The 24,551-nt window shown below is 49.5% G+C and overlaps 1 protein-coding gene across 1 annotated transcript in view; it reads right to left on the bottom strand.

The window, feature by feature from the left end:
- Positions 1-24,551, bottom strand: part of LOC121530792 (E3 ubiquitin-protein ligase znrf3-like) — a 140,155-nt gene continuing 115,604 nt past the window's right edge. Inside the window, exons 4-8 of the mRNA XM_041836028.2 lie at positions 17,738-17,869; positions 7,303-7,413; positions 5,432-5,599; positions 4,176-4,278; positions 1-3,844 (exon numbers count right to left, since the gene is read on the bottom strand). Of these exons, the coding sequence (XP_041691962.1) occupies positions 1,977-3,844; positions 4,176-4,278; positions 5,432-5,599; positions 7,303-7,413; positions 17,738-17,869 (2,382 nt within the window). The 3' untranslated portion in view covers positions 1-1,976. The remainder of the gene's footprint in view (positions 3,845-4,175; positions 4,279-5,431; positions 5,600-7,302; positions 7,414-17,737; positions 17,870-24,551) is intronic.

Below are 24,551 nucleotides of genomic sequence, written 5' to 3'. Positions count from 1 at the left end.
TACACTTTAATTACACAGTTGTATGGTAATACATTTTTTAAAATCAATTTTTGGTCAGAGAATATTGAATCATTTTGTGTGCAATTACCATGTATTTAGCGATTTTATCAAAAACAGCAACCAAATAACTCCAAAACTTTCATACACTCGCAACATAAGACATGGCTTGAAGATAAATATATTAGTAAATAAATATTCAGAGAACATATTTCCATTTATTAAATGTGCTGCTATACAGATGCAGAAATACACAGATTGATTTCTAGCCTTTTTTAAACATTTGTAAATTGGTAATGATGGAGAAAATAATTATATTCTTTAAAAAAATATTAATTTTGTGTACACATTTTCTTTTAATACAATCTTCTTAAGTGCTACAAATAATAAAACAAAACAATTAAATAGTGACTTGGGTAACCCAAAATGTTATATTTGTAGTACATATCTTTATGCAAAGGCAAGATTAGATTCTCAATATCTTTCATTGATTACGGCTCTGGGTTATCCTATAAATATTGTTATTTCAAAACGATTGCCTCTGTGAAGAGAACGGGTACATTTCATAGAAACAGTAAAAACAGTTTGTAAAATCAACAGTGAGAAGGCATGAATGAACAAAGTCGATATTGTTTGAGAGCATGATGTGTACTGTATGATTTAATCAAATTAAAAAATTAATCAGACATGTTGTTTTTTGTGTAACGGCGCTGTGTAACCACAGCCACAGTATAAAAGGGATCCCTTGTGAATGATTTTCCCCCCCTTTGGACTTTTTTGACACACAACAGCTTTATACAACCATCCACAGTATATTATAGCTTAAGTGTTGAGGAGGAGGCTAGATGAGTAAAATATATAAAAATTAAAAGAGCTTCTAACTTACAAGTAGTGACTAAAACTGGTATAAATCCAATCCTTTTGAAGATTTCCAAATGTATTTCTAGGACCCTGTTACTATGTGGACCTCTATTTAACCAAAAGGTGACACAGAGCCCAAGATAGTAAAGATGTCTCAGTGGCCTAAGGCTTGGTGTTGGTCAGGTGCATGTCTAAAAGGCACAATGTTCTGAACATTGCAGATAGAAATGTATTGTATATAGAACAGACTCTCTATTATGTAGAACAGAGAACTGAGTCAACATTCTATCTGCATTGTTCTAGAATATTGCGCCCCATTGAGTATCCCAAGAGACAGAACTGTAGTCTAGTTAATATAGCTTAGCTCAATGAAACAGTGTGTGACTGTGACTAACTAGCAAGGACACCGTCCCCTCACCCAACCCCCTAAAAAATAAAATATGTTTATGTTTTGGTATTCTTCCATAACCTTTCATCTGAGTTTGGAGGTTTGTTGAAGCTTGTTGTCCAAGCTGTATAGGCAACGTTATGTCATAAGAACAGTAAAGTACAATAGACTGGTACATTAAGAACATATGCATGTACACACAGGCATTTGTGTGATTATAGAAAAAAAAAAAAAAAAAAAACTCACCAAATCAGAAGAAAAAATATCTCACAATCTGGGCCCTGCTAACACAGTTAGTTTCTCTCCATATGGGTCTCATGATCCGGACTGACCCTGTCTGGCACTGATGGTACTGTAAGGGCTGGCCTACGTGTTGTGGCACTGTCAAGCCATCCACTGTTCCAACCAACCACTGTGAACTTCCACCCATGTGTTGTAGCCTGATTCTCTATCTAGCTGAGCCTGTAGAGTCTGCTGGTGAGGCGGGGCGTGGGTTGAGCTGGGTTGATGCTGAGGAACGAACTGGATATGTCTGGATACACCAGGCAGGCAGGCCATCATTTAATTTCAGTAGAAATCTACACCATCACCATCTAGGATGATATTCAGAGTTCAGCGAGCGAGCAAGGCTTAAAACTAGCAAGGCAACTGAGGGTTTCTTGACCAACCGACCGGTTAGGTACCAAAGAGGCTGTTTGTTTGAGTCCCTGTTTCTGGGCTCCACACCCCCTCATACCCCCAGACCATTGTCTGTAGCTTTACTGTTTCCCGATGCATCGTGGGTAGTGGAGTTCTGGGGGTGGAACAGGGCCCTGGTCTCTTCCTCCTGGGTGGGGTACGCTTGACCTCTGAACTGTCCTGAGGTGAAGTACCCTCCCTCACCAGGCTCCACCCGCCCCCCAGTCCACCCCTCGCCCCCCTGCCCCAAGGTGAGGCTGGCTGGCAGTAGGCTGCTCTGATACAGAGTCTCCGCTCCCAAGCCCAGCTCACAGTCTGTGTCCTGGTGGATTATGGGTATTCTCTGGCTGAGCTCGCCACAGCAGGCGTCTGAGTCAGCAGCGTGGTGCGCATACTGCACATTCACGGCATAGTCCTCATTATAGCACCCCCCTGTGGCCCGGTGGACCTTCATCTCCTTGTAGAAGCAACAGGGCAGGCCCTCATAGCTCACCTGCTCTGAAGGAGCCAACAGGTGCTCCCCAGGATGGTAAAAGTTCTGCTCTGCCCCCCTGTGACAGCCACGCCCCGAGGAGGCCATTGGCCCCGCCCAGTCTGAGTCCTGCCTCTGATATCCCTGCTGACCTTTGCCCTCCATGTTGGGAGGGAGCACCTCGAAACAGCAGCTACACGCACCTGCTCCACCCAGGCCATGCTCCCCCCCTGTCTCCTCCTCTGTCTGCCCTCCCTTCGCCAGGTCCACCGCGGTGGTGGCTCCCTCTAGAGGCCTGGCTGAGGTAGTGCTAGTGGTGCTGGCGTCCCTGGGTTGTTCCAGTGATGAGTGGCTGCTGTAGTTGGGCTCCAGACTGCAGATGGAGAGCTGGTCCCCCACACCGAACCCTGAGGCTCCAGGAGGAGGCTGTGGCTGCATGCTGTAACCGTCTTGGCCCCCCGAGGGAGCTGGGGTTAGGGAGTCCTCGGCTGTGGAGGGGCAGGCGGTGGAGGCCCCTGCAGAGGTGGCCCCTGGCTCCCCTTGCGACCCCCTACAGGGGCTCTTACTGCGGTAGACGTATGGGTCGTAGTCAGAGCTCAGGGAGCTGCGGAAAGTGGAACAGGAGCCATACACCCCCTGGTTACTGATCTCTGTACAGTCCAGCATAGAGTCACTGGAGGAACAGTGGCACTGGCCAGAGCTGCTGCTGCTGCTGTCGCTGCCCGGGCAGTCGGCCAGGTAACCACTGCACACCGAGCGGTGGCCATGGTAACAGCCCAGGCCCGAGGCACCGCTCCCTGCCTCACCCATCCTGGAGCTGGTGGCTGGGGCCATGTGGACCACCGTGGGGTAGAGCAGCCCCCCCTGGAAGGCCCTGCTGTGGTGGCCCTTGTGGGGCCCGGTGCCCCCAGACACCCCCCCTATGCCTGCTGCCCTCTGGGTCCCCTCACCCTGCTGGGGGAAGGTCAGGCCCTGGAAGTAGTAGTGTTGGTACATGGTCTCGTACTGCGAGTAGCAGGCGGCACGCGAGAAGCTACGTCCGTGGAACTTGGGCCTCTTGAAGGCGCCGTGGTTGGGCCCGGGCTGCTGGTACTGGGGGTAGGCAGGGGGGTTGAGGCCCAGGCGCTGGTGCTCCAGGCCACAGTGGTGGGGGTTGAGAGAGTGGTCCAGGTGCAGGGTTGGGTGGGGATGGTAGCCCCGGAGGAAGGCCCCGGCGTGGGCAGACTGGGGAGGGTACAGGCCCTGGGGGTCTGCGTGCTGGTCCACTGTGAGCACTGTGATGGGGTTACCATGGTGGTCCATGGAGATGCGGGTGGGGTAGGCAGTCACCTGCCCAGAACGGTGCACCCTGCCAGGGTAGTGGACAGGCAGGACTACCCTCTGCTGCCGGCTGTAGACGGGGTTGCCTGGGTCCATGCAGACAGGGCCGGGGTTCCCCTTCTTTTGCTCTGAGAAAAGAATATGAGTGTAAGAGAGGGAGAGAGTTTGGAGTCAAATAAAAGTATTTGAAAAGTTAGCTTTGTTACAGTTTCATGAAAAGGGTATTTTACGTTGATTAAATTAATCGATTAGTCTCTTTTTCTGTTTTACTGGGTTGTATAGTCTGACAAAAGTGAAATATTTGCAGGCTGGAAAACTCCTATCAGATAGCTACAGGCCTCATACTGACAACAGTGTGTCCCAAATGGCACCCTGTTCTCTATATAGAGCACTACTTTTGACCAGGGTTCATAGGGAATAGGGTGCCATTTGGGATGTAGCGAGTGTGTACCAACTCACCAATGATGTTGTGTCTGCAGTGAGGACAGGTGTGGTGCTGGAGGAGCCAAGGATCCACACACTTCATATGGAACCTGTGGGCACAGGGGATGACCCGCAGCTCCTGTAGACGGGGACGGAGAGGAGGAGGGGAGCAGGAGAGAGGAGAGGGGAAGAGAGAGCGAGGGGAAGCAGAAGAGAGGGGAACAGAGGGAGAGGAGAAGAGGGAGTGGAACAGGGGGAGAGGAATGGGGAGAGGGGGAGAGGAATGGGGGAGAGGAGGAAAGAAACAGGGGAATAGGGGGAGAGGAGGAGAGGAACAGGGGGAGAGGAGGAGAGTTAAGGTTAGTAAAGGCTTACAATATCTAAGGACATGATTGGTGTTTGATGGGTGAACGGACAACAGCTGGCAGCAGAGCAGCAAGAAGGTTTCTCTTCTTCACCCTCATCACATAATAAATGTACAGCAATACTGAACACCTCCCTCCCTCCCTCCCTCCCTCCCTCCCTCCCTCCCTCCCTCCCTCCCTCCCTCCCTCCCTCCCCTCCCTCCCTCCCCCTGGCATGACTCCTCTTCTCCTCCTCTATTCCAGACATCTTTTGTTGCTTACGTTACTGCTCCAACCCCTTTGATGCCATTCAGCCTTCTATATCACTACTTCCTCTCTGCTGTCCTGTTGTTGTGTGTTGTGTGTTTTTAACCACATGACCACATAACCACATAAAGACAGACTGACTGGCTGACTGGGTCCCCTGTCAGCCCTGAGGCTGGCCAGTGATGAGCAATGCTGTTACAGTAAACCTACAAAGGTCCAAGATTAGGATACATATTTCTACTGTGACTCTTAATGATTAGTGTCCAGAATCCATATTTACACAGTGAGTTTTCACGATTAGGGTATAGAATACATACAGTGGGGAAAAAAAGTATTTAGTCAGCCACCAATTGTGCAAGTTCTCCCACTTAAAAAGAGGAGAGAGGCCTGTAATTTTCATCATAGGTACACGTCAACTATGACAGACAAAATGAGAGAAAAAAATCCAGAAAATCACATTGTAGGATTTTTAATGAATTTATTTGCAAATTATGGTGGAAAATAAGTATTTGGTCAATTTTTTGTAGTATTTCTACAGACTTCAGAAACCAAAATCAGTTTCTGACCATACGTCTCTGACCATGCTTTCTGTTCCTGAAGCTCACCCCTTTCTGACATGACAAAGACTCTCACAACTTTTTCTGAACAGTATTCAGTGTGTGTGTGTGTTCTGTCTAGTACCTCTCCGTCTATGTACTTCTCCAGACAGATTGCACAGTCGGAGGTGGAGCTACTGCTCAGCGAATCAGACGCTCCGCAGCTGCTCTCACGCTGACCCTTGACCTTGGCCTTGAACTTCCTGGTCTCCATCTTCTCCAGGGCCTGGATGGCCATCCTATTCATAGAACTCTGTAGAGGTGGAGGAGAGAGGAGAGGGGGGACGGAGGGTTAGACTGGGGGTGATACACAGGTATGCAGTGTTGCTGGGGAGGGGAAGACAGAGCTTTGTGGTTGGGGAGAGGACGACAGAGAGTTGGTGGCTGGGGAGGGGAGGGGAGGACAGAGAGTTGGTGGCTGGGGAGGGGAGGGGAGGACAGAGAGTTGGTGGCTGGGGAGGGGAGGGGAGGACAGAGAGTTGGTGGCTGGGGAGGGGAGGGGAGGACAGAGAGTTGGTGGCTGGGGAGGGGAGGGGAGGACAGAGAGTTGGTGGCTGGGGAGGGGAGGGGAGGACAGAGAGTTGGTGGCTGGGGAGGGGAGGGGAGGACAGAGAGTTGGTGGCTGGGGAAGGGAGGACAGAGAGTTGGTGGCTGGGGAGGGAGGGGAGGACAGAGAGTTGGTGGCTGGGGGAGGGGAGGGGAGGACAGAGAGTTGGTGGCTGGGGAGGGGAGGGGGAGGACAGAGAGTTGGTGGCTGGGGAGGGGAGGACAGAGAGTTGGTGGCTGGGGAGGGGAGGGGAGGACAGAGAGTTGGTGGCTGGGGAGAGGACGACAGAGAGTTGGTGGCTGGGGAGGGGAGGGGAGGACAGAGAGTTGGTGGCTGGGGAAGGGAGGACAGAGAGTTGGTGGCTGGGGAGGGGAGGACAGAGAGTTGGTGGCTGGGGAGGGTAGGGGAGGACAGAGAGTTGGTGGCTGGGGAGGGGAGGACAGAGAGTTGGTGGCTGGGGAGGGGAGGACAGAGAGTTGGTGGCTGGGGAGGGGAGGGGAGGACAGAGAGTTGGTGGCTGGGGAGGGGAGGACAGAGAGTTGGTGGCTGGGGAGGGGAGGGGAGGACAGAGAGTTGGTGGCTGGGGAGGGGAGGACAGAGAGTTGGTGGCTGGGAAGGGGAGGGGAGGACAGAGAGTTGGTGGCTGGGGAAGGGAGGACAGAGAGTTGGTGGCTGGGGAGGGGAGGGGAGGACAGAGAGTTGGTGGCTGGGGAAGGGAGGACAGAGAGTTGGTGGCTGGGGAGGGGAGGACAGAGAGTTGGTGGCTGGTGAGTGGAGGACGGCTTATAATAATAGCTGTATTGTATTGGAAACTATTACATGTATTGGAAACCATTGTTTGACACCATTCCCTTCATTCTGGTCCAAGCATAACTATGAGCCTGTCCTCCAATTTAAAGTGGCACCAGCCACCACTGATATACAGGTGCATATAGGGAGTGGATCAGAGAAAAGCGGAGCAGAATGTAGGTGGAGCAGCCCGTCTTGTTAAATGATATAGGAAACATTGTGTATGAACACTACATAGACACAGACAGCACTCTGTTCAGTTCAGTGTGTCCTCAGCATGCCCGTGTCAACTCTGTGTGTGTTAACTCAGCTAGAAATAGGTTTTGTAACGTCTGCTATTTTAATCAACGCTACAAAGAAGTTGGCATGGCTCTTCAGCATCATGGCTCATCAGGAACACACACTCGTGAACAGAAACACGTGCACACACACACACACACACTGGCAGGATTTCACCTGTCCTCAGGGTTAGTGCTACTGTGCTGCTCTTCATTCATTAATGAGATGTTAATCCTGATTCATAGCATCTACTGTGAGCCTAAGCATTTATGTGTGTGTGTGTGTGTGTGTGTGTGTGTGTGTGTGTGTGTGTGTGTGTGTGTGTGTGTGTGTGTCCTCACCTGGCTCCTCCTCTGTTTTAGTTTGATCTTGATGAGCAGTATGAGGCAGACCAGAGACACCACTATAAAGAAGGCCAGGAAGATCCCCATGTCAAAGTACTCTGTAGGCTGCTGCAGGGAGGGACACACAGGGGAGAGACTTTGTTAAATTAGATCTATACAGCCAAAGGAAGACATCACACACACACGACTTCTGCTACTTGACTCCTATTCAAATTACTGCACAATGTCTATTTATTATTGGCCAATTGCCCAGCACATAGCAATCCTACTTCAATTCATTTCAGTGTCCCCTTGTATTATATTTGTGCCAAAAATGTATCCTATTTCTTATTCATTGAGCATTTATTTCTTAGTACTCTTCTATTCACTTAATGACTCTCCTATTGTTGCTGCAATGTCAAGAGGTTAACCTGTTCACTGTGTACTCCATATTTATTTTATTACATCTCTTGAGATGCACCATCTTGTTTTCAAGGGTGTCCAAATCAACAAAAATAAACAAACAATACTTAATAATAATAATAATAATATACAGTGGGGAGAACAAGTATTTGATACACTGCCGATTTTGCAGGTTTTCCTACTTACAAAGCATGTAGAGGTCTGTAATTTTTATCATAGGTACACTTCAACTGTGAGAGATGGAATCCAGAAAATCACATTGTATGATTTTAAAGTAATTAATTTGCATTTTATTGCATGACATAAGTATTTGATACATCAGAAAAGCAGAACTTAATATTTAGTACAGAAACCTTTGTTTGCAATTACAGAGATCATACGTTTCCTGTAGGTCTTGACCAGGTTTGCACACACTGCAGCAGGGATTTTGGCCCACTCCTCCATACAGACCTTCTCCAGATCCTTCAGGTTTCGGGGCTGTCGCTGGGCAATACGGACTATCAGCTCCCTTCAAAGATGTTCTATTGGGTTCAGGTCTGGAGACTGGCTAGGCCACTCCAGGACCTTGAGATGCTTCTTACGGAGCCACTCCTTAGTTGCCCTGGCTGTGTGTTTCAGGTCGTTGTCATGCTGGAAGACCCAGCCACGACCCATCTTCAATGCTCTTACTGAGGGAAGGAGGTTGTTGACCAAGATCTCGCGATACATGGCCCCATCCATCCTCCCCTCAATACGGTGCAGTCGTCCTGTCCCCTTTGCAGAAAAGCATCCCCAAAGAATGATGTTTCCACCTCAATGCTTCACGGTTGGGATGGTGTTCTTGGGGTTGTACTCATCCTTCTTCTTCCTCCAAACACGGCGAGTGGAGTTTAGACCAAAAAGCTCTATTTTTGTCTCATCAGACCACATGACCTTCTCCCATTCCTCCTCTGGATCATACAGATGGTCATTGGCAAACTTCAGACGGGCCTGGACATGCGCTGGCTTGAGCAGGGGGACCTTGCGTGCACTGCATGATTTTAATCCATGACGGCGTAGTGTGTTACTAATGGTTTTCTTTGAGACTGTGGTCCCAGCTCTCTTCAGGTCATTGACCCGGTCCTGCCGTGTAGTTCTGGGCTGATCCCTCACCTTCCTCATGATCATTGATGCCCCACGAGGTGAGATCTTGCATGGAGCCCCAGACCGAGGGTGATTGATCATCATCTTGAACTTCTTCTATTTTCTAATAATTGCGCCAACAGTTGTTGCCTTCTCACCAAGCTGCTTGCCTATTGTCCTGTAGCCCATCCCAGCCTTGTTTTTGTTTTAGATTCCGTCTCTCACAGTTGAAGTGTACCTATGATAAATATTACAGACCTCTACATGCTTTGTAAGTAGGAAAACCTGCAAAATCGGCAGTGTATCAAATACTTGTTCTCCCCACTGTATGTATATATATTTTAAGTACTTTAACAGCATAAGAACGTTTTGTACAACTACTAATACGCCTACAACTAATAAAACTACTGCTACAACTACTAATACAACTAATAAAAACTACTGCTACAACTACTAAAACTACTGCTACAACTACTAATTCAAACTACTGATACAACTACTAATACAACTAATAAAAACTACTGCTACAACTACTAATACAACTAATAAAATGAAGTACCTATAATATACACTGAGTGTACAAAACATTAAGAACACCTGCTCTTTCCATGACAGGCTGACCATGTGAATCCAGGTGAAAGCTATGATCCCTTATTGATGTCACTTGTTAAATCCACTTCAATCAGTGTAGATGAAGGGGAGGAGACAGGTTAAAGAAGGATTGTTAAACCTTGAGACAATTGAGACATGGATTGTGTACAGTGGGGAAAAAAAAGTATTTAGTCAGCCACCAATTGTGCAAGTTCTCCCACTTAAAAAGATGAGAGGCCTGTAATTTTCATCATAGGTACATGTCAACTATGACAGACAAAATGAGAAAAAAAAATCCAGAAAATCACATTGTAGGATTTTTAATGAATTTATTTGCAAATTATGGTGGAAAATAAGTATTTGGTCAATAACAAAAGTTTCTCAATACTTTGTTATATACCCTTTGTTGGCAATGACACAGGTCAAACGTTTTCTGTAAGTCTTCACAAGGTTTTCACACACTGTTGCTGGTATTTTGGCCCATTCCTCCATGCAGATCTCCTCTAGAGCAGTGATGTTTTGGGGCTGTTGCTGGGCAACACAGACTTTCAACTCCCTCCAAAGATCTTCTATGGGGTTGAGATCTGGAGACTGGCTAGGCCACTCCAGGACCTTGAAATGCTTCTTACGAAGCCACTCCTTCGTTGCCCGGGCGGTGTGTTTGGGATCATTGTCATGCTGAAAGACCCAGCCACGTTTCATCTTCAATGCCCTTGCTGATGGAAGGAGGTTTTCACTCAAAATCTCACGATACATGGCCCCATTCATTCTTTCCTTTACACGGATCAGTCGTCCTGGTCCCTTTGTAGAAAAACAGCCCCAAAGCATGATGTTTCCACCCCCATGCTTCACAGTAGGTATGGTGTTCTTTGGATGCAACTCAGCATTCTTTGTCCTCCAAACACGACGAGTTGAGTTTTTACCAAAAAGTTATATTTTGGTTACATCTGACATTCTCCCAATCCTCTTCTGGATCATCCAAATGCACTCTAGCAAACTTCAGACGGGCCTGGACATGTACTGGCTTAAGCAGGGGGACACGTCTGGCACTACAGGATTTGAGTCCCTGGCGGCGTAGTGTGTTACTGATGGTAGGCTTTGTTACTTTGGTCCCAGCTCTCTGCAGGTCATTCACTAGGTCCCCCCGTGTGGTTCTGGGATTTTTGCTCACCGTTCTTGTGATCATTTTGACCCCACGGGGTGAGATCTTGCGTGGAGCCCCAGATCGAGGGAGATTATCAGTGGTCTTGTATGTCTTCCATTTCCTAATAATTGCTCCCACAGTTGATTTCTTCAAACCAAGCTGCTTACCTATTGCAGATTCAGTCTTCCCAGCCTGGTGCAGGTCTACAATTTTGTTTCTGGTGTCCTTTGACAGCTCTTTGGTCTTGGCCATAGTGGAGTTTGGAGTGTGACTGTTTGAGGTTGTGGACAGGTGTCTTTTATACTGATAACAAGTCCAAACAGGTGCCATTAATACAGGTAACGAGTGGAGGACAGAGGAGCCTCTTAAAGAAGAAGTTACAGGTCTGTGAGAGCCAGAAATCTTGCTTGTTTGTAGGTGACCAAATACTTATTTTCCACCATAATTTGCAAATAAATTCATTAAAAATCCTACAATGTGATTGTCACGATCGTCGTCAAGAGAGGAGGACCAAGGCGCAGCGTGATGAACGAACATGTTTATTTATCATTAGCGATAAACACGGACAGTAAACAAAAACAACAAACGACTCGTAACGTCCTAGGTAACATAGACCAACACGGAACAAGAACCCACAACCACAAAGGGAAAACAGACAGTTTAAATATGGCTCCCAATCAGAGACAACCAGCCCCAGCTGACACTCGTTGCCTCTGATTGGGAGTCACTCTAGCCAACATAGAAATAAACACAACTAGAACTCCCAACATAGAAATATAACACATAGAAAGAACACACCCTGGCTCAACATATAGAGTCCCAGAGCCAGGGTGTTACAGTACCCCCCCCTAAAGGCACGGACTGCGACCGCGCCTCAACTAGAGCAAAACAGGGGAGGGCTGGGTGGGCATTCCTCCTCGGCGGCGGTTCTGGCTCCGGTCTTGCCCACCACCCTCCAATAAACCCCCCATAGCGCCCCTGGTCCGGTCTGGCCCCGCTGGCTGGAGCTGAACTGGACTTAGCAGGAGCGGTTAGCTTCAGCTCCGTAGTGGAGCAGGTGACCGGTGACCCAGGCACGGGTTGTGCGGGACTGACGACGCGCACCCCTGGCTTGGTGCGTGGAGTAGGAACGGGCCGGACCGGGCTGACGATGCGCACCCCTGGCTTGGTGCGTGGAGTAGGAACGGGCCGGACCGGGCTGACGATGCGCACCCCTGGCTTGTGCGTGAGTAGGAACGGGCCGGACCGGGCTGACGATCGCGCCCCCTGGCTTGGTGCGTGGGTAGGAACGGGCCGGACCGGGCTGACGATGCGCACCCCTGGCTTGGTGCGTGGAGCAGCAACGGGCCGGACCGGGCTGACGATGCGCACCCCTGGCCTGGTGCGTGGAGCAGGGACAGGCCGGACCGGGCTGGCGACGCACACCGTAGGCTTGGTGCGAGGAGCAGGGACAGGCCGGACCGGGCTGGCGACGCACACCGTAGGCTTGGTGCGAGGAGCAGGGACAGGCCGGACCGGGCTGGCGACGCACACCGTAGGCTTGGTGCGAGGAGCAGGGACAGGCCGGACCGGGCTGGCGACGCACACCGTAGGCTTGGTACGAGGAGCAGGGACAGGCCGGACCGGGCTGGCGACGCACACCGTAGGCTTGGTGCGAGGAGCAGGGACAGGCCGGACCGGACTGGCGACGCACACCGTAGGCTTGGTGCGAGGAGCAGGGACACGCCGGACCGGGCTGGCGACGCACACCGTAGGCTTGGTGCGTGGAGCAGGGACACGCCGGACCGGGCTGGCGACGCACACCGTAGGCTTGGTGCGTGGAGCAGGGACAGGCCGGACCGGGCTGTGGAGACGGATAGGAGACCTGGAGTGAAGAGCTGCCACAACCCGTCCTGGCTGAATGCCTACCTTCACACACTCTGTGTGAGGCATCAGCACAGGACGTACAGGGCTGTGTACCCGTACTGGCATAACAGCACGTGACACTGGCGCAGGATATCCGGGACCGAGGAGAGGCACTGGAGGCCACGAGCGCTGAGCCGGCACACTCCGTCCTGGCTGCATGCCCACCTTCGCACAACACGTGCGGGGTGCTCGCAGACAGGACGTACCGGACTATGCCGGACCACTCGTGGCACAGTGCGCAGCTCCGCATACCGCGGAACCTGCCCAGTCTCATGCTGCCATGCCTGAGTACGGGGAGTTGGCTCTGCTCTCCATCCAGGCTCCGCCAACCTGCCTTCTGGCCCCAAAACCCGGTGGCCTCCTCTCCAAATCGCCCTGTGGCAGCCTCCTGCTGCCCAGCCGCCCATGCCGTGTGCCCCCCCCTAAAAAATGTTTGGGGTTGCCTCTCGTCCGTCCGACGATGACACTGCTGACGCCGCTGCTCCTCTCTCGCCAGGGCCTTAATCCTAGCCCATGGCCCTTTGCCCCCGAGCATGTCCTCCCAGGACCACGATTTGCCCACCTGGGCCATCGCCAGCCTCTCCATCTCCTCTCCCGGCGCTTCCTCCCATGTCCAGTCTGCCTGCTCCTGGACACGCTGCTTGGTCCTTGTATGGTGGGTTCTTCTGTCACGATCGTCGTCAAGAGAGGAGGACCAAGGCGCAGCGTGATGAACGAACATGTTTATTTATCATTAGCGATAAACACGGACAGTAAACAAAAACAACAAACGACTCGTAACGTCCTAGGTAACATAGACCAACACGGAACAAGAACCCACAACCACAAAGGGAAAACAGACAGTTTAAATATGGCTCCCAATCAGAGACAACCAGCCCCAGCTGACACTCGTTGCCTCTGATTGGGAGTCACTCTAGCCAACATAGAAATAAACACAACTAGAACTCCCAACATAGAAATATAACACATAGAAAGAACACACCCTGGCTCAACATATAGAGTCCCAGAGCCAGGGTGTTACAGTGATTTTCTGGATTTTTTTTCTCAATTTGTCTGTCATAGTTGACGTGTACCTATGATGAAAATTACAGGCCTCTCTCATCTTTTTAAGTGGGAGAACTTGCACAATTGGTGGCTGACTAAATACTTTTTTCCCCACTGTATGTGTGCCATTCAGAGGGTGACTGAGCAAGACAAAATATTTAAGTGCCTTTGAACAGGGTATGGTAGTAGGTGTCAAGCGCACCGGTTTGAGTGTGTCAAGAACTGCAACGCAGCTGGGTTTTTCACGCTCAACAGTTTCCCGTGTGTATCAAGAATGGTCCACCTGTCACGTTCGTTCAATGACGGGTCAGACCAAGGCGCAGCGTGATATACGTACATGTTTATTAAACCAAATTAACAATCAACGAAACGAAACGTCCAAGGTAGAACACACAACATACCTCACACGGAACAAGATCCCACAACTAGACAGTGCCAATAGGCTGCCTAAGTATGGTCCCCAATCAGAGACAACGAGCGACAGCTGCCTCTGATTGGGAACCACACCGGCCAACATAGAAATACACATACTAGATAATAAACATTGAAAACGCACAACAAATAATATACACACCCTGACTCAACATTTAAGCGTCCCCTGAGTCAGGGCGTGACAGTACCCCCCCCCCCCAAAGGTGCGGACTCCGACCGCACAACATAAACATAACAGGGTAGGGGCCGGGTGGGCATTCTGCCTCGGAGGCGGATCCGGCTCGGGGCGTGACGACCTCTCACTCTCCGCCTCCCTGTTGCGTCCCTGGTCTGGTCTGGACCTCGGCGCGCTACTTCCCCTCTCCTTCCTCCCACGATACGGCAGGCCCTGTCTGGACCCTGGTGTGGGAGACCCCGTACCTGGAGAGGGGCTGACATCATGGTCTGGACTGGAGCCGCTGACCGGAGCTGGACTTGGCACCGGTGGAGCGGACTGCTCTGGCTCCGGAGTGGAGCCGCTGACTGGAGCTGGATCAGGCACCGGTGGAGCAGACTGTTCTGGCTCCGGAGTGGAGCCGCTGACCGGAGCTGGACTGGACCCCGGTGGAGCGGACTGCTCTGGCTCCGGAGTGGCGCAGCTGACCGGAGCTGGATCAGTCACCGGTGGAGCGGACTGCTCTGGCTCCGGAGTGGAGCCGCTGACAGGAGCTGGATCAGGCAACGGTGGAGCAGACTGCTCTGGCTCCGGAGTGGAGCCGCTGACCGGAGCTGGACTGGACCCCGGTGGAGCGGACTGCTCTGGCTCCGGAGTGGCGCAGGTGACCGGAGCTGGATCAGTCACCGGTGGAGCGGACTGCTCTGGCTCCGGAGTGGAGCAGCTGACCGGAGCTGGATCAGGCACCGGTGGAGCGGACTGCTCTGGCTCCAGAGTGGAACAGCTGACCGGCACTGGATCAGGCACCGGTGGAGCGGACTGCTCTGGCTCCGGAGTGGAGCAGCTGACCGGTGCCGGACCAGGCACCGGTGGAACGGGCACGGGCCGTGCCGGACTGGACAAACGCACCACTGGCTTGGTGCGAGGAGCAGGAACAGGCCGGGCCGGACTGGCGACGCGCACCACTGGCTTGGTGCGAGGAGCAGGAACAGGCCGGGCCGGGCTGGCGACGCGCACCGCTGGCTTGGTGCGAGGAGCAGGAACAGGCCAGGCTGGGCTGGCGACGCGCACCACTGGCTTGGTGCGAGGAGCAGGAACAGGCCGGGCCGGGCTGGCGACGCGCACCACTGGCTTGGTGCGAGAAGCAGGAACAGGCCGGGCCGGCGACGCGCACCACTGGCTTGGTGCGAGGAGCAGGAACAGGCCGGGCCGGGCTGTGGAGGCGGACTGGAGGTCTAGAGCGGAGAGCTGGCACAACCTGTCCTGGCTGGCTGCCCACTTTCGCACTACACGTGCGGGGTGCTGGCACAGGACGCACTGGGCTGTGCACGCGCACTGGCGATACAGTTTGTAGAACTGGCGCAGGATATGCGGGACCGAGGAGGCGTACTGGAGACCAGGAGCGTTGAGCCGGCACACCCCGTCCTGGCTGGATGCCCATCTTCGCACGGCACGTGCGTGGTGCAAGCACAGACGTACAGGACTGTGCCGGCGTACTGGCGACACAGTACGTACCTCTTCGCGTGAGTACGAGGAGTTGGCTCTGCTCTAACCCTAGGCTCCGCCAACCAACCCGTGTGCCCCCCCCAAAATGTTATTGGGGCTGCTTCTCGGGCTTCCTCATCGACCGGCCTCCTCCGTGTTGCCGTTGCTCCTCTCCTGCCTGGGCATCTAACTTAGCCCATGGTCCTTTCCCCGCAAATATCTCCTCCCATGACCACAAATTGGCCACCTGTGACATGGCCATCCGCTCCGCCTGGACACGCTGCTTGGTCCTCGTTTGGTGGGATCTTCTGTCACGTTCGTTGAAGGCCGGGTCAGACCAAGGCGCAGCGTGATATACATACATGTTTATTAAACCAAATAAACACCCAACAAAACAATAAACGAAACGAAACGTGAAGTCCAAGGTAGAACACACAACATACCTCACACGGTGCCAATAGGCTGCCTAAGTATTGTCCCCAATCAGAGACAACGAGCGACAGCCGCCTCTGATTGGGAACCACACCGGCCAACATAGAAATACACATACTAGATAATAAACATAGAAAACGCACAACAAAGAATATACACACCCTGACTCAACATTTAAGTGTCCCCTGAGTCAGGGCGTGACACCATCACCCAAAGGACATCCAGCCAACTTGGCACAACTGTGGGAAGCATTGGAGTCAACATGGGCCAGCATCCCTATGGAATGCATCCCTATTGAACCTTGTAGATTCCATGTTCCGACGAATTGAGGCTGTTCTGAGGGGAAAATGGGGGGCGGGGGGGTCCTAATGTTTGGTATACTCGGTGTATACCCACATACTTACAAATACCTTCACATGGTGATGTTTCTATTAGTTAAAAACACAAACAGTTAGAACTGTGTGATTTGAATGCCCTGATTTCTATCCGTAAATGATTCCTTTCAGTTGGGCCTTTGTATCTGAAAGGTCTTACTCCAACCTCATGATGTTCACATATATTGCAGATACAAGCAACTCTCCAAGATGATTTTAACACTTTACAAAAAATGGTTTCTAGCAAATAATTTGGTTTTAAATCAAACAAAGTCCTATATCATGCTGTTTGGTACACAACAAAGAATAAACTCCACAGCTGGCAATTTCTAAATTCATGCAATTGATGGAACAAAGATTCTGAATGATCTTTTGGAAAGCATATTGATTATATTAGAAAAACAATTAACTATAAGCTTGGGTTACTATACAGATCTAAGAATTGTTTTACTGTATCCATTAGAAAGACCTTAGAAACCCAACTGCTGCTTCCTATCCTAGACTATGGCGACATCATCTATGAAAACACAACCAAGACCTTACTTTGCAAATTAGATAATTTATAACAATCTTTGCAGATTCATTTTTGGATGCCATTATTGCACAATGTATGAATCACTAAATTGTCTGTCACTCCCAAACAGAAGACAACTGCATTGGTACCAATTGCTTTTTAAATGTATCAACTTAAATGTCCCTGTATATATTAAAGGTCCCAAACAGTTATGCTGATTCCCATGTAAAACAGCCTTTTGATTGACTAAAATATCACCCAGAATATTTGTTGGGGATAGAAGTGCTCAAAATGTGAGAGAAAGTAGTCAATGAAAGAATCAATATTTACATTTTTACATCGTCTTAAATTAATTAATTTGGGTGGAGCTTTAGGTATGTTAATGTTCCAAACACTGCAGGTGATGGAATGATCACTGAAAGTTGGCTTCTGTATTCACTTGCAATTGTGCACGTGTGCGCGCGCACACACACGCACGCACGCACGCACGCACGCACGCACGCACGCACACACACACACACACACACACACACACACACACACACACACACACACACACACACACACACACACACACACACACACACACACACACACACACTCTTCCAAGTGGTTCTGCTTTGGTTTGGCTTGATGTAGTGCTCTTGTGGCGGCAGGTAGCCTAGATGTTAGAGCGTTGGTCCAGTAACCGAAAGTTCACTGGTTCAAATACCCAGGCCGAACAAGTAAAACATATTTTGATTTTACTCCAGGGGCGCCCTACTACTACGGCTGACCCTGTAAAACAACACATTTCACTGCACCTATCCGGTGTATGTGAAAATAAAACATCTATATTTCTATTTTATTTTTACCCTTGGTGGTCTGTGCTGGATCCTGGCGCGGGCCACTTTCTGCTTGTTGACTATGTTCATCAGCTTAACAGCGTCGGCCCCCTTCACATAAACCACCGGCCTCTTCAGAGGGTCCTCCGCTAACTTGTTCAGCTGCAGGAGAGGAGAAGACACACACACATTAGGACATGTTTACAGGACAACACATACACACATTAGGACATGTTTACAGGACAACACATACACACATTAGGACATGTATACAGGACAACACATACACACATTAGGACATGTATACAGGACAACACATACACACATTAGGACATGTATACAGGACAACACATACACACATTAGGACATGTATACAGGACAACACATACACACATTAGGACATGTATACAGGACAACACATACACACATTAGGACATGTATACGGGACAACACATACACACATTAGGACATGTATACAGGACAACACATACACACATTAGGACATGTATACAGGACAACACATACACACATTAGGACATGTATACGGGACAACACATACACACATTAGGACATGTATACAGGACAACACATACACACATTATGACATGTATACAGGACAACACATACACACATTAGGACATGTATACAGGACAACACATACACACATTAGGACATGTATACAGGACAACACATACACACATTTGGACATGTATACAGGACAACACATACACACATTAGGACATGTATACAGGAAAACACATACACACATTAGGACATGTATACAGGACAACAGATACACACATTAGGACATGTATACAGGACAACACATACACACATTAGGACATGTATACAGGACAACACATACACACATTAGGATAGGAGAACACACACACACACACACACAAGGCCTGCTTCCAAATCTGGCCCGCACCATATCAACCTTCACGTCAACGATGAATAACAACTGTATGCTTATCATCATCAACACAGTCTCTCATTTAATCTCCTGTAGGATGGAGAGAGAGACGTGGAAAATGTGGTCATCCTCTGCAGCGGGATGGAGGGAGAAATGGAGGAGGGAGGGAGGGAGGGAGGGAGGGAGCGAGGGAGGGTGGGAGGGAGGGAGGGCAGGAAAGAAGTCAATGAATTGTATGTTCTGTATCTGGCCGTATTGGACACAGACTGCCTCCTCCACTTCTCTCTCTCTAGTCTGCCATCCGTGGGCCTATGCAACTGAGTCCTGGACTTCCTGACGGGCCGTCCCCAGTTGCTGAAGGTAGACAACATGACCTCCTCCACACTAAACCTCAACACGGGGCCCCACAAGGGTGTGTCCTCAGTCCCCTCCTGTACTCCCTGTATACCCACGACTGCATGGGCTCACGTAGTCCCAACTCCATCATCAAGTTCGCTGACGACACGACACTAGTAGGCCTGATCACCAACAACGATGCTACAGGGAGGAGGTAGGCACTCTGATGGTGTGGTGCCAGGTAAACAACCTCTCCCTCAACGTCAGCAAAACAAAGGAGATGATTGTGGACTTCAGGAGGAAGTCATCTTCATCAATGGGGCCGCCGTGGAGACGTTCAAAAACGTCAAGTTCCTCTGCGTACACATCTCAGAGAAGCTGAAATGGTCTAACCACATGGACACCGTAGTGAAGAATGCACAACAGCGACTCTTCAACCTCAGGAGGCTGAAGAAATTTGGCCTGTCCCCGAGGGCCTTCACAGTGTTCTACAGGAGCACCATCGAGAGCATATTGTCAGGCTGCATCACAGCCTGGTACGGCAACTCCACCGCCGCTGACAGCAAGTCTCTACAGAGGGTGGTTCACTCAGCCTAACGAACCATTGGGTGCACACTGCCTGCCCTCCAGGACAGGCCAGGAAGATCATCAAAGACCTCAGCCACCCGAGCCACGGCCTGTTCTCCCCCCGCCCCCCCACAACAGACATTTACCCTGCCCTCACCCCCAATTGTTACAGTTGTATATATTATTATTTATATTATTGTTTCATTCACTTCTCTTTTTGACCTGCAGTGTTGGAGCTCAGAGCTTAAGAATTTCACTGTACCCTGCAATTACATCTGTGCTTGTGACTAATAAACTCATCTAGTCAGTTTATTTTTCAGCCTCCGTCCCTCCCTGCCCTCCGTACTCTCTCTAGTCTCTCTAGTGGGACTCCTCCATTGGACTGAGGCCCTCTGTAGTCTGCTCCCTCCCTGCCCTCTGTACTCTCTCTAGTCTCTCTAGTGGGACTCCTCCATTGGACTGAGGCCCTCTGTAGTCTGCTCCCTCCCTGCCCCAGTCTGTCATTTAGAAAGCCCAGGGGAAATACCAGAGATATTCACTTTTCTATTTCTTCCCCTGTCGTCATGTTTCCAAGTGAAATATGCTCTCTCTGATTAAAGTATAGCGTACGGCAATTTAACATCTCTACCTCGGCTTGTGTTATTTTTTCCCCTGCAAGAGAGTCAATATAGACCAGGCTCTCAAAGGGCTAACACTGCTAGCATTGATGTCAATTTAATAATACAGTTATGCTGTACGTAAAGTATATACACTAGATACCTCGCGATAAATTAAAGTATACTGTTGCTACCTCAGTTCAACCAAGGTACATGAACTAAAGAACAAACTGAACGTGTATAGAAGAGATATTCTCATCCACTCTTGATGTCAAATGGAACTTCAATAAAGTGCTTCTCCATTATCAAAAACCAACACGTTTAACTCAGCATTAAAGCCTTTTGATTATAAAAGCCATAAAGTTAGTAGATAGATCATGTAAACAGGGAGACAAAGAGGTCAAAAACATTAACTTCATAACCCTCCCTCTCTCCTAATTTCACCAGTAGGACATTAAACTCTCTCTAACTCCTCCCTACCCCTCGGCCTTGTCTGTACTGATTGGGCAGCTGCAATTGGAAACCCTCTTGGGGGAATTTGACCTCGAGGGCCACGATGCCTTTCATGTGGTCCCCTCACAAGCCTTTTATCTCTGTGAGTCTCTGCTACACAGAGAAACCTGCATGTCCGGGCCTGGTGCTGTGGGCCTGGCTGAATACCACAGGATAATTATTCACTCTCTCTGACAAAGCTGCTACTACCTCTGCATTCCAGGCAGGAAGAGCTCTCTCTCTCTCTCTCTCTCTCTCTCTCTCTCTCTCTCTCTCTCTCTCGCTCTCTCGCTCTCTCGCTCTCTCTCTCTCTCTCTCTCTCTCTCTCTCTCTCTCTCTCTCTCTCTCTCTCTCTCTCTCTCTCTCTCTCTCTCTCTCTCTCTCTCTCTCTCTCTCAGTAGTGCACTACATAGGGAATAGAGTGCTATTTTGGGATGGGTCCTTAGACTCAAAGCCCCTAACGGTTGAATGAACCTGCTTCATCCACATTGGTTTGAACAGAAAGAACTGAAGAAAGAAAGAAAGAAAGAAAGGCTATTGTTGGGTAAACACACAAGCTTCTTGTCATAGCAGGGCATGTCTCAGTCAGTTCACAGTGGTTAGGAAATAAGGTCTTTCAAAAGAGAAGAATTTGGTGTTTGAATGGAGAGGAATCTGTTTTCAGCCTTAGCATGTTAACTTAGCTACTCTGTTTTCTTCATTGAATTCCAACAGAATGAGTGGAGACTTGGAATGTGAGTGCCCAATGGTATGGAAACCATGAGTGTGTGTGTGTCTGTGTCAAATAAAATAAAATGTTCTTTCATTCTTTGTAAACAACATGTGTGGACTAACAGTGAAATGCTTACTTACGGGCCCTTCCCAACAATGCAGAGAGAAAGAAAATAGAGAAATAATAGAAAAGTTAAACACGAAATAATAGATTCACAATGAGTAACGATAACTTGGCTATATACAAGGGGTACCAGTACCGAGTCAATATGCAGGGGTATGAGGTATTTGAGGTAGATATATACAGTACATATAACTAGGAATAAAGTGACAGATAGTAAACAGTAGCAGAAGCGTGTGTGATGAGTCAAAACAGTTAGTGCAAAAAGGGTCAAGGCAGATAGTTAAATAGTTAACGAATAGCTACCTAGACTAACTATTTAGCAGTCTTATGGCTTGGGGGTAGAAGCTGTTCAGGGTCCTGTTGCTTCCAGACTTGGTGCATCGGTACTGCTTGCCGTGCGGTAGCAGAGAGAACAGTCTATGACTTGGGTGGCTGGAGTCTTTGACAATTTTAAGGCCTTCCTCTGACACCACCTGGTATAGAGGTCCTGGATGGCACTACCCTTTGTAGCGCCTTGCAGTCGGATGCCAAGCAGTTGCCATACCAAGCAGTGATGCAACCAGTCAAGATGCTCTCAATGGTGCAGCTGTATAACTTTTTGAGGATCTGAGGGCCCATGACAAATCTTTTCAGTCTCCTGAGGGGGAAAAGGCATTGTCGTGCCCTCTTCATGACTGTGTTGGTGTTTTTGGACCACGATAGAGCCTTGACAACTTGAAGCTCTCAACCCTCTGTTTCCTGTAGTCCACGATCAGCTCCTTTTTCTTGCTGATGTTGAGGGAGAGGTTGTTGTCCTGGCACCACACTGCCAGGTCTCTGAGCTCCTCCCTATACGCTGTCTCATCATCGTCGGTGATCAGGCCTACCACCGTTGTGTCATCGGCAAACTTAATGATGGTGTTGGAGTCGTGCGCGGCCACGCAGTCGTGGGTGAACATGGAGTACAGGAGGGGACTAAGCACACACCTCTGAGGGGCCCCTGTGTTGAAGGTCAGCGTGGCAGATGTGTTGTTGCCTACCCTCACCAACTGGGGGCGGCCCGTCAAGAAGTCAAGGATCCAGTTGCAGAGGGAAGTGTTCAGTCCCAGGGTCCTTAGCTTAGTGATGAGCTTGGAGCTGAGCTGTAGTCAATGAACAGCACTCACATAAGTGTTCCTTTTGCCCAAGTGGGAAAGGGCAGTGTGGAGTGCAATAGAGATTGCGTCATCTGTGGATCTGTTGGGGCAGAATGCGAATTGGAGTGGGTCCAGGGTGTCTGGGATGATGGTGTTGATATGAGCCATGACCAGCCTTTCAAAGCATTTCATGGCTACAGATGTGAGTGCTACGGGGCGATAATCATTTAGACAGGTTACCTTGGCATTCTTGGGCACAGCACAGGGATTGAAAATGTCTGTGAAAACACTTGCCAGCTGATCAGTGCATGCTCTGAGTACGCATCCTGGTAATCAGTCTGGCCCTGCTGCGTTGTGAATGTTAACCTCTTTAAAGGTCTTACTCACATCGGCTACGGAGCGTGAGATCACACAGTCATCCGGAAAAGCAGGGGTAGGCTCGCGTCACTGGGCAGCTCACGCCTGGGTTTCCCTTTGTAATCCGTGATAGTTTGCAAGCCCTGCCACATTAGACAAGCATCAGAGCCGGTGTAGTAGGATTCGATCTAAGTCTTGTATTGATGCTTTGCGCACCAGCTGTTGGTTCGTCAAAGGGCGTAGCGGGATTTCTTATAATCGTCTGGGTTAGCATCTCGCTCCTTGAAAGCGGCAGCTCTAGCCTTTAGCGCAGTGCGGATGTTGCCTGTAATCCATGGCTTCTGGTTGGGGTATGTATGTACGGTCACTGTGGGAACGACGTCATCGATGCACTTATTAATGAAGCCAGTGACTGATGTGGTAAACTCCTCAATGTTATCGGATGAATCCCGGAACATATTCCAGTCTGTGCTAGAGAAACAGTCCTGTAGTTCCGCTTCATTGGACCACTTCCGTACTGAGCGCGTCACTGGTACTTCCTTTTTGAGTTTTTGCTTTTAAGCAGGAATCAGGAGGATAGAGTTATGGTCAGATTTGCGAAATGGAAGGTGAGGGAGCTTTGTATGCGTCTCTGTGTGTGGAGTAGAAATTAGGTAAGACGGATTTTAGTTTTCCTGCATTAAAATCACCGGCCACTAGAAATGCCTCCTCTGGATGAGTATTTTCTTGTTTGCTATACAGCTCATTGAGTGCGGTCTTAGTGCCAGCATCGATTTGTGATGATAAATACAAAGCTACAAAATAAATAGATGAAAACTTGCTTGGTAAATAGTATGGTCTCCTGCTTGTCATGAGGTGTTCTAAATCAGGTGAGCAGAACCTTGAGACTTCCTTAATATTAGAGATCGCGCACCAGTTGTTGTTAACAAAGAGACACATACCAGCACCCCCCTTGAGCTTCCCCGACGCTGCCGTTCTGTCCTGCCGATGCATAGAAAAACCAGCTAGTTGTATATTATCCATGTCCTTCTTCAGCAAAGTTTCCTAGAAACATAGGATATTACAGTTCTTCAGGATAGTCTGGAACGGAGCTCGCCCAGTTTGTTCTCCAGTGGTTGTTACTTTGCTTATAGAACACCGGGTAGAGGCGGTTTATTTACTCTCCGCCGTAGTTTCATCAGGGTGCCTGAACGTCAGCCTCTATATCTCCGTCTCTTTCTCTTCAGAGTGTCGGGGATTAGGGCCTTGTCCGGGGTGAGCAGTATTTCCTGCGCCGCCGACCCTTGAAGTAGAAATCTTCATCCAAATCGAGGTTAGTAATCGCTGTTCTGAAGTCCAGAAGCTCTTTTCGGTCATAGGAAACGATGGCGGAAATATTGTGTAAAAAATATAGTTAAGAACAGCGCAAAAACACACAAAATAGCAGAGTTGGTCAGGAGCCCGTAAAACGGCCGCTATACATTCCAGCACCATTCTTGAGTGGAAACATATAATGTGAGTGCCCAATGGGTGTATGGAAACATGGAAACCGTGTGTGTGCACGTGTGTGTGTGTGTGTGTGTGTGTGTGTGTGTGTGTGTGTGTGTGTGTGTGTGTGTGTGTGTGTGTGTGTGTGTGTGTGTGTGTGTGT

This window comes from Coregonus clupeaformis, chromosome 18 (genome assembly GCF_020615455.1).
Source record: "Coregonus clupeaformis isolate EN_2021a chromosome 18, ASM2061545v1, whole genome shotgun sequence".
NCBI lineage: Eukaryota > Metazoa > Chordata > Actinopteri > Salmoniformes > Salmonidae > Coregonus > Coregonus clupeaformis.
Note: the sequence above shows the minus strand (reverse complement) of the source record. Positions and strands in the feature narration are given on the sequence as shown.